This window comes from Triticum aestivum, chromosome 2D, assembly GCF_018294505.1.
Source record: "Triticum aestivum cultivar Chinese Spring chromosome 2D, IWGSC CS RefSeq v2.1, whole genome shotgun sequence".
NCBI classification, from domain to species: Eukaryota; Viridiplantae; Streptophyta; class Magnoliopsida; order Poales; family Poaceae; genus Triticum; species Triticum aestivum.
Genome location: NC_057799.1, coordinates 8599175 through 8610137, shown reverse-complemented (window position 1 = coordinate 8610137; position 10963 = coordinate 8599175). Strand labels below are relative to the sequence as shown.

The 10963-nt window shown below is 45.0% G+C and overlaps 1 protein-coding gene across 1 annotated transcript; it reads left to right on the top strand.

Moving 5' to 3' along the window:
• The first annotated feature begins 3366 nt into the window (after positions 1-3366).
• LOC123048195 (L-type lectin-domain containing receptor kinase IX.1) lies at positions 3367-8474 on the top strand. Its single transcript, XM_044471346.1, has 3 exons — positions 3367-4318; positions 6913-7555; positions 7656-8474. Exons 1-3 carry the CDS (start codon positions 3367-3369, stop codon positions 8263-8265), a joined length of 2205 nt encoding a protein of 734 aa, XP_044327281.1. The 3' UTR covers positions 8266-8474.
• Positions 8475-10963: the final 2489 nt, after the last annotated feature.

Genomic DNA, 10963 nt, shown 5'->3' with positions numbered 1-10963 from the left:
AATTTAAGTTTACACAAGAAAAAATATATGTGGCATGACAATATATTGAATGATGATTCTAATGGTGTTGATTTGAATTATGGATGCTATTTTTTATTGTATAAACTTAGTCAAATTTTAGAAAGTTTAACAAGATATGAAGATAATATGCAAAGTAAATAAAACGAAAGGAGTACTTGTGATTAAGGGACACACCATATTGTAAATAAATAATTTGCTACAATGATAAGTTATTCAGAGTTATTATAGTTGGAATTGGTTGAAATTTTCAGCCGAATGAGATATTTGACCAGGATAACTTGAGCTAAGACCATTTCTACATTCCAGACCCAAATCGCCACATGCTGACCTTAGCACTTTTTTTTTCTTTCAAAAAGAGGATCAGTCCCCGGCCTCTTTGATGCTTCTAGCATCACTGGAGGGCGTGTGAAGGTGTGTCTCCAGTGGATCTCATGGGATCCGATCGGTGTTTGTCTTTGGTGGATCCCTTTGGATCCAGTCTTCGTTCGTCTCCATCCGTGTGCCTGTAGATTGGATTCTACTGATCTACACTTCTCTTCATTGACGACGGTTGCTGTTCTAGTGCGCTGGTGCTATGGGACCTTAGCACAATGACTTCCTGACTATCCACTACAACAAAGTTTGCCCAGCTACGATGAGGAAAGGGTGATGACGGCAGCGCACCTTCAGCTCGCTACAAAAAAGATGCACACAACCATCTCAGCAAGGATATATAAGTCTCATCTTCCTAAACGTCGCTTTCTCTCTCCTGTCCTACTAAGGTGATGGTGCACTATGTCCAAAAAAAAAAAAACCTTGGGTGAAACCTGCCCCTCAGCGCATATATACAAGTCCCCTGATGGAAGTTTAATAGGTTTTGAGTAAGTGTGTGGCACACAAGACTACTCTAGTTAGGTCAACATTGCATGAAAGATAAGATCATGCATGTTCTTACTAATTTCTATGACATCCAGTTGCATACCTGCATTTCCAACAGTCAAGCTCTGTTTGATCAAGTTAATTTAATCAGGAGTAAAAGCACATATTTCGCGCCACAAGGAAACACGTTTTGAGCCTACGAGATTGGAGTGTTATGTCAGACATGATATTAGTGATCATGTTTACTAGCATTGAAGAGGGGAGCCTCTATTTGTCAAGTACCCCCTCCGTTCCTAAATATAAGTCTTTTTAGAGGTTTCAAATGGACTAGAACATACGGATGTATATAGACAGATTTTAGAGTGTAGATTCACTCATTTTGCTCTGTACGTAGTCCCTTATTGAAATCTCTAAAAATGCTTATATTTGGGAATGGAGGGAGTACCTGGAATAAATGATTACCTTAGTTACTTTTTATATGGACCGTCAGATTTTCATCCAACCGCCCGAAATAGATCTCGCCCAGTTCATCTTCTTCCTCCTCACAACGCCTGCCCCGCCCTAACCGCCGATCTCCATCACCCACGGCCGGCGAGCGCTACCGCGCACTGCCTCACTGTTATGCATCCCCGACCATCCCTCTAAGCCCCACCACACCAATGAAGAACTCTGGTGATCTCCCGCACCCCCACTCCTAAGGGTCGATAAGGTGCAATGGCTTCCCCTTAAGATAGATAGTGGGGTTGCCTCTTCTCCACTGAGCTCGGGATGAACTAGAAAAGGTGACTGCCGCACAGAAAATTTCCAGGCACATGAGATATAGCAAAACCGAAGAGTAATTTTCCAAACCCCATCATAATTGCGGACGACTTGTCAAATATCCATCATTTTGCTAATGGTTTTCAAAAACCACCAATTTTGAGTATTTTGTTTTTGCCAAAAACACTAAACGCTTGGTTGAGTGTGCTTTGACATGAAATTTGAATGGTGGGTCCCGCCGTCATGCCTATGTGGCACAAGGAAAACAGAGGGAGGAGACTGCCGCTAAGTAGAACCGATCAACCCCTCTTCTTCCTCCCAGAGTGTTGTTTGGCATTTCCCCGAACACCTAGATGGCGCACGCCAGTGGTGCTGCTTAGACGACCCAGTTGCTGATGTCGGTGGTGAACGACAGCAGGGCGAGAAGACCATTGGGGCATGGTCCAGGTCAACATGAGCGGAGCTAGCGCATCAGGCACGGCTTCGGCACGGGCGATGGCTGCTTGCGAGGCCATGGCTTCTAGGAGACAAGCCACGTCCGAGCGGTGAGGAAGCTCGCATGTGGGGCTCCCGTGACAAATATGATGATAGGGGCAGTGCGAGGGATGGATCTGGGTGCCTCTACCGAGGGAATCGACACCGAGCACCGACATAGCATAAAGGGCGGCTCTACTGGGAGGTCACCGTGCACGGCCCCATGTCTCTTTGGCGGTTGTGGGCTAGATGACACCGGTCCAAAGCAGCACCATGGTGGTGGCATACATCATCCATATCTACCAATGCAGTGACGGTGAACAGTACTACATCTTGATGTTCAGCTCAGGGACTCCCTGACCGACATTGGGTCACCGACAACTAGCTCGTGTCCAGCCCGCTCTCCTTCACCATCGTCCGTTGCTTCTCGTACGACATGACCTACTTCCACCACCACATAGGATGCTGCTCCGATGGCCACCACCGACGGGAGCCTGAACTTGCCCGCCTCGGCCACCTCGAGGTCTAATGCCCTTGACAGCGGGACCCACCAGTCAATTTCGTGTCAAAATGCCCTCAACCTCGACAAAAAAAAAAATCACACAAAAAAACCCGGTGGTTTTTGCAAACTGATAGCGAAACGGTGGTTTTGTGAGAAGTTGCCTACACTTATGATTTTTTTTTGGCAATTTACCGAAGATTGAACGAGTAGATTATTCAGCCTATGTGAAGGCACACGCAGTCATCGCTTGTTTGGTTTGGCTCTTATATTTCTACAGTATATAATGTAGTATAATAAATATAACAAAACAATACTACTTCTTTTTGCAGGTGAACAAATAATACTTGAGCAGACAAGACATGGCCATGCATGCAGCTGGATGATTCTCCGTACAGTAGTTAGTGGCGTCATTTTCAGTCCTAGGTCGGGACACGAATTAAGATTCCTTTCACTGAGCATGCACACTCGTCCGAGTGGACTGTTCGTTCTGAGGTTGACGGACAGGCTGGCCGATGGTGTCACGGAGGTGACTCCAAGAGTTGCCGCGTCAGATCGGCCGGCGACTGCCGACGACTTGGACCAAGGAGGCAATGCGACTCACCGGAGCAGCCGAGCCGTGCGGTTGTCATGGCGTCGGTTGGCGAGTTGGCGTTGATGCGTCCCGCCGTCGCCTATAAAATGCTCGTCGCCGATCGAGCAGTTAATCTCACCACGTCAGTACTACTCCAGTCAGTCATTGACTCATTGTGGCCATGGGCTCGCCTGCTGCAAGCAGAAGCAGCGCCCACCTCCTCCTCCTCCGCCTTCTCCTTCTCCTCATCGCTGGCTTGCACCTATCTGGAGCCCAATCTCCCGTCCCCGCCCCCGCTCCGGCTCCCGCTCCAGTGACAGTGGCCCCTCCTACCCCTCTCGCTCCGCCCGCCGATGCCCTCCCCCCTCCCGCTGTAGTCGCAGATGCCTTCTCGTTCAGCTTCGACTTCACCGACAAATCCAACTACCGCCATGATGACCTCAAGTTCGAGGGCGACGCCGCCGCCCACACCAACCAGGTCGACCTCACCTGCAACACCGAAGGTTGCGATAATGTGGGACGCGTGTCGTACGGGCACCCCGTGCCCTTGTACGACAGCGCCACCGGAGAGGTGGCCAGCTTCCAAACGAGATTCACCTTCAACATCTCCACCGACAACTACGCTACCAGGGGAGATGGCATGGCTTTCTTCCTCGCCTATTTCAATTCCACGATTCCTTCGTCCTCGTGGGGCTGCCTCGGCCTCACGTCCCTAGATGGAGGCGGCAGCAATTGCCTGACCGCCTTGGGCACCGACCAGTTTTTGGCCGTGGAGTTCGACACGTTCCACGACACCTGGGACCCCTACGGCAACTACGACCACATCGGCATCGACATCAACTCCATGATCTCGCTGAACACAACAAGCTTGACGAGCTTCAACATCAGTTACGGCAACTCCATGACGGCCATCATCACCTTTAACAGCACCACCCAGGTGCTTGTCGCCGACCTGTCCGATGACGCTGGTAACTATCCCCCCGTTCAGGTGAGCAAGCAGTTACACGAGCCGCTCAACACCATGTTCCCGGCTCTAGTGGCTGTGGGGATTTCTGGGGCCACCGGCGACAGCATGGCGCAAAATGGGATACACTCGTGGTCCTTCAACTCGTCCCTTGCTCTGCCCCACAAAGGTATTACTCTTATACACAGTTATTTACTTATTTGTTCAATTCAACGCAATCGCTGGGAAAACATGATAAATCAAACCAAAATTCGGCCATATATTTAACTACAAGTAACAGAGTAACATGTATTCTATGTTGCACTGAACAAAATCATAACTTCTCATAAGATATCTTTTCACACACACACACACACACATAAAATATAAACTTCGAAACATTTTTTGCCACTAGATAAAGTGGAAATTCGCACTGGCACGCAGGTGCGGCGTCACGCACCTGCCTAGCCCTGCCTGACCATACATCCGATTGCCTCGCGATTCGCAAAGTAGTTAGATCCGCACGAGGACACGTAAGTTCTAGGTTTTAATAGTTAAAACTTACGATTTTCAGTGGAAATTTATGATTTTCTAGGCTGTTTGTATCAAGTTTCAGAGGTGAAACTTTAAGCAAAAATAATAATATTTGTTGGTCACAGGTACTAAATTTGTGATTTTATTGGTCGCCCGTACTAAGATTCAATTGTTAAAACTTATTTTAGAAAAACTCAACAAAACATATTCAAAATGGATCTTATTTGAAAGCCTTGGTCACGAGAAACACGGATATGAAAATAGAACGTAATTTAAACTTTTCATTCAAAAGATATGAAAGATTAAAAATCGCAGCAAAAGAAAAGCACATGAAAGGAACTCGGTGCCCGCGCACCTGCATGGGACAAATCCCCTCATATGGATAAAAGGGCATGCATGCATAGAGACAACGAGACAATGAGACAATGACTGCACCTCTAGCTTCCAGACATAGATTTGTTGTATCAATCCACCTATAATGAAAATATTTTTTAGCGGAACCAATTTCTACTGGACATGTTGCTGCCGTCCATCATTGTTGGGATGTGTACACATATTAATGTATTAGTTGCTATGTCATGCATTGTATGATACATATACGTCATACTACCTTCTCTCTTCTTCAACCCATCTACATTTCTTACCCACGTATGTCACGTGTGGGATAACTAGTGAGGAGGCCCCACAGCAGAGTAACTAATGGGTATGTTTGGAGTCAAAAGATCGTTTTACATCTCACCCACCCGCTATATCTTTTGAACCAAATATCAGATAGACAAACTGTTTGGATATTAGTATTCATAATATTTAAATTTTAAAAACAGTAACAATATTGAATACATTTGAAACAATACCAATTCCAAATTATGAAACTACATTGAAATTTACATGAAACTATTTCACATGTATTTCATCATTTTTTGCATGTTTCCCTATTTTTTAGTTACATGTTTTCATTGCTTTTTCATTCCGGATTTTAGTATGATTTCACTCAGGTTTTATTTCTACTATTACAACTTTCAAAAAAAAAATCCTATCATCTTGTTACATTATCTTTCATGGTTTTGTTGGGCTCTAAAAGTATTATCTTCACATATTTTAAATACAATTCCATTTCCGTGACATTGCAATTTTATTGCCATTATTTTCTGATACGTTCCGTTTTGCAAGTTTTTTGTTATTTTTTCATTCCAAAATTCATCAAATTTTTATCCCAGATTTGTTATAAGTTTTATTATGGTTTATTACATTCTCTTTAGTATGTTTTCAATATTTGATCATTCGAGTTTCATTATTATATCATTCATATTTCATATGAGTTTCATTATCATATCAAAATCTGAATGTACACTTGCTCAAAACATGTGCAACTTTCATCTTATTTTAAAGATTTGAATATCATGAACACAAATCTGCAAACGGATTGTAAATTAGATCATTGGTTCAAAAGTTAAAAGTGTTACACACTGTAGCATCAAACAAAAAGTATGATTGGATGTATAGTTAGGTGAAAGAATAAAATATGTTGAGTGCAATAAAGTCCTGCTCCTAAACAGTGGGTGGGTCCTAGGAAGAAAGGAGAAATCATATATATGAAGGAAATGAATCAAATACTTCGTATGTGATATGTGAACGTGAACACACATACTTTGATTGGCTAGGAGGACACCGGTAGAGACCTGTTCCGCTAGAAAATCCTCTCTCGTCACCTCTAGCTTCTTCTGGCCTGCATCTCCATAGAGACAATGACCGCACAACTCCCTCACCCCCTGCCACTGCTAACCACTCTTGTCAGCGATATGGATCTATTTTGCGTCCTCCTTCCACCCTACTTTGTGGGCTCCCATCCATAGCATCCCAAGCTCCTTGGTTCCTCTTCTCGAAGCACACAAATATAGATCTCGATAGAGCATCTTCTTAGATTTCAACCACGTTGTCCACTTAGGTGTCTCTACTGTCAACGCGGAATTCCATGGATTTCAAGCACTCTGTCATGAGTAGGATGAAACTAATGGGAGAAGGATGGCCACCGGAATGCATATCAGAATCTGCAGTTAAGAGATGTGCATCTACCCATTTCTTTTACGAAAATATGGATACGGGACTCATTGTTTTATCTAAAATTTAATCTCTAAGCTTTGATATTCATAGTATGGAGGTAAGTATCTATTAATACGGAAGAGGAAAATTAACTTGGACAACTGAATTAACATTATTAATTAATAGCTAGAGCTATTTGCACGCATGCAGGTAAAGAGATGAAGCCAGCGATAATTGGAGGGTCAATTGGAGGAGCTGTGGCATTGGTGGTTGTGGTTTGGTGTATCCTCTCGTGCTTCAGGTGGAAAAAGAGCACTAAAAGCCATGATTTTGTGACACGAACTGGAGGACCTAGACAGTTCGACTACCGTGATCTGGTTGTTGCAACGGACAACTTCTCAGGGGAGAGGGTTATTGGGCGAGGTGCCTTTGGAGTAGTCTATAGGGGTACCTTGATCTCCAAGGGATCATCATCATCATCATCATCATCAGTTGTGCACTCGAGAGAACCGGATGCATTGTCCTCCATGGAATCGGGTGCGTCATCGAACATCGAACCGAAGGAATCAGACAGCGGTCAGGTGGCTGTAAAGAAAATCTTGAATGAGCCAAGGGGAGGAAATCTTGACTTCGTCGCGGAGATGAGCACCATTAGTGCAGCAAAGCACAAGAATCTCATCAAACTGAAAGGTTGGTGCTGCAAAGAAAACAGCCAAAACATGCTTGATTTCATGTGTTGGTCCTCCAGGAAGAAGAAAGATGACGAGCTCTTCCTTGTCTATGAACTGGTGCCTAATGGTAATCTGCATTACCACCTACGTGAGAGTGAGCAAGTGATAGCATGGCCAACAAGGTACTACTATGTACCATTCATTTTTTGTCTTTCTTATATTTTTTGAGGGGATTAAAACGGATGGTAATGTTATTCATTAATTTGCCCGTCTGTTTGTCAGGTACCAAATCATCAAAGACATTGGCTCTGCTCTTATTTACCTCCACCATGATTGTGCTCCTTATATTCTGCATAGAGATATCAAACCAAGCAACATACTCCTAGACAACAATTTCAACGCCAAGCTTGCTGACTTCGGGTTGTCGAGGATCGGCAACCAGGACAATGCAACATTATTGACAAACGCCATAGGGACAGAAGGGTACATAGATCCAGAATGCAGGAAAGTTGGAAAAGTAAAGTTCTACCCGAGCTCCGATGTCTACAGCTTCGGAATCGTCCTGCTAGACATTGTATGCACAGGGAAGTCGAGGGAGCAAGTCTGGGAGTTGTACATAAGAGGAAAGGTCATGGAGGCTGCAGATGGAAGGCTTCATGGCGGCGACGACTTGGACAAGAGGCAGATGCAGCGCGTGGCTATCCTGGGACTCTGGTGTTCTCTTCTTGACAGTTCCATGAGGCCTACCGTTAGGAAAGCAATGGAGGTCTTGGAACGTGACGAGCCGTTGCCTGACCTGAACTACTTGGTGAACACTTCGGTGCCCTCAGCACAACAAGACACCTACACCATTAACTCTGACCAGCATGCACTTATGATAGATGAGAGCTAGATCTTTCAGTGCGTCACAAGCATGACTTTTCGGATCGTTACGTCAGTCAACGCGGACTACTACACTATATATAGTTATATACACATGCATGGATATAGCATGCTCTCAATGTTCCTACTTACCAACGATCAACGTGGGGTGCATACTTCTCATGCATCTCAGGGTCAATCTATATTGCTTTTGCGGTTTGCAGCATGTATTCATGTTGGTCTTTGTCTGCATTAAATGTTGGTTTGGCTATATGGGCAAATGTAATAAACAGATATGATACTCAAATGTATGCATGTTTTTTTTTTCATTCATGTTGGTTTGACTATATATAGAACGTGTGGGTGTAACAAAAGGTTATATGAAACGTGCATTGATGTTTACTCGCTGGTCTTGTTTGCATTTGTATTGGTTTACAGTTGTGTGCGTGCGTGCGCGTGCTTGTGCACTTCTGACAAAGACGAGCTAGCTGCTCCGGCGTCGGCGGATATGGAGAGCGTTGACGACCGCGACGCCTCCCTCATCATTTTTCTTCGGCCCTCATGCTCGGTGGCTGAGATAGTGGAGCAAGCTAGTAGGGTTGTGTGGTGCCCATTGAAATTTGAAAGTTCGAGTTTTGAAAAATCTAACTCTAGGAGAGAGAGAGAGAGAGAGAGAGAGAGAGAGAGATGCATACCTGGCTGCTGATGGAGTTGTCACCTAAGAGCATCTCCAACAGCCGCGCTATATAAGCGCCGCGCTAAAAAATCAGTGTTTTTTTGCGCGCGCTACCGCTCCGGGCGCTCCAGCGGAGGCGCAAAGACCGCGCGTGTGACATATCTAGTTCAGCGCGCGGGCCGAAACGCCATCGCACGCCGCTTATTTGCTGCGCCCGCTCCCGCACGCTGGACTCTCGAGCGCTCGCTCGCAACTCCACCTACCGCATACAGTCCCGACGTCGTCGCCGCCTGCACCACCCCATTTAATTCCGGCGACCGGGGCGCTTCCCCGGCCTATCCCCACGCCGCGACGTCTGCCTCTGTCTTCCTCTAGTCACCGCTGCGGGGCAGTCCTTCGACGAACAGCGCCCAGCCGCTCACTGCCGCTCGGCGCTCGCAAGGTGTCTGACAAAACGTCCGCAAGGTATGTATTGCTCAAACTTCATGAATTTGGTGCATATTGATTGTAGTTTTTATAGCCTAGTTTATATTGAACATTGTAGATGAGTTCGTCGTATGATTCTTCCGAAGAAGAATTTGATATGGAAGAGGAGGAGGATCTTGCAATGATCCTAGCTATGCACATCAATGAAAAACCGAAGCACGGTGGTTCGGTTATGGGTCGGCAAAAAATTTGGAGGCATAGGATCGGTGCCCATAACAGATTGATGAGGCACTATTTTGGGAAGAATCCCACATACCCGGAGTCGTACTTTCGTCGCCGGTTTAGGATGAGCACCGGGTTGTTCAGGCGCATTGCAGAGAAACTAGCGAGTCATGACCGGTTTTTTCAGCAAAGGAGGAATGGCGCCGGAGAGCTCGGGCATAGCACCTTTCAGAAGGTGACAACCGCTTTGCATATGTTGTCATACGGTATCCCTGCTGATCTAGTTGATGATCACTTGGCCATGGGTGTGAGCCAAGCCATCATGTGTGTCAAGCGCTTCGCAGTCGGAATTGTTCAAGTGTTTGGCCAGGAGTATTTGAGATCTCCCAATGCTGAAGACGCCGCAAGGCTATTGAGATCTCCCTGCACGCCTGCTGTAGAACCTGCTCCCTCTCTCCCCACTAGCACCTATCTACATGCGTTTAGGATTGGGCGCGACTATGTGCCGCTTACTGTGAGGCACACCGCTGCCTCGCCTACAGGGCGTGGTGATGGGTTGGCCCAGTAGGACGTGACTCATAAGCTGATGTTATGTTGACGTCACTCTTTTTTTTTTACTTTCATCTACATTTTAAATGCAACTATACCAGTATAAAAGACCCAAAGGGGTGGATTGAACTAATCTCGGCAATTACACCAGGTCAACTCGACGACTTAGGGAAAGTACAATGGTTGATAAGATAGTCTTATCTTAAATTTTGCATGTAAATTAGAGATGACAAAAAAACATGTCTACAATGGGCCATCTCTTAGCTTTATCTTCAATAATTAGTTGTTCCTAAAAATATGGTGAGACAAATTGTGCTAAGAGATCATCTCTTGTCTTCTCTTAAATAAGATAAGACAAGCCTTCTCTTATGATTTCTCTCTCCTCCATCTCACCATTTATCCTACGTGGCACTCTTAAGATAGAACCATTGTACATGCCCTTAGACTACTCCAATGGTGAGCGCTCAACATGTTTAGCGTGTAATTAATACCGTGTCAAATAACAATGTCAACGTTAATCACATAATTAAAACACAAATAATATCCTACCTCATATATGCAAGAGATTAATATACTGCCTAATATCAATGTGTATTGCACGTACGCATTTACTAGTATAGTTTTAAAACATAAATTTGTAGGAGATATGCCCTAGAGGCAATAATAAATGATATTATTTATCTCCGAGTTCATAATTATGTTTATGTTCCATGCTATAACTGCTATGGTTCTCGAGTCTGCAATAACCACGAGGCTCGGAGGAAGACTCATATGCACGTGTGGAATAATAAACGGTAAAATGTATTCCTAGTCTGGCCTCTAAGACTAGCTCAAGTGTTGCATGATGTGTTTTCCT

Bases quoted from the DNA above. Each gene is read 5' to 3' on its own strand.
- LOC123048195 (XM_044471346.1), top strand. From the start codon at position 3,367: ATGGGCTCGCCTGCTGCAAGCAGAAGCAGCGCCCACCTCCTCCTCCTC. The intron at 4,319-6,912 runs GTATTACTCTTA...GCACGCATGCAG, and splicing joins CCTTGCTCTGCCCCACAAAG to GTAAAGAGATGAAGCCAGCG. The intron at 7,556-7,655 runs GTACTACTATGT...TCTGTTTGTCAG, and splicing joins GTGATAGCATGGCCAACAAG to GTACCAAATCATCAAAGACA.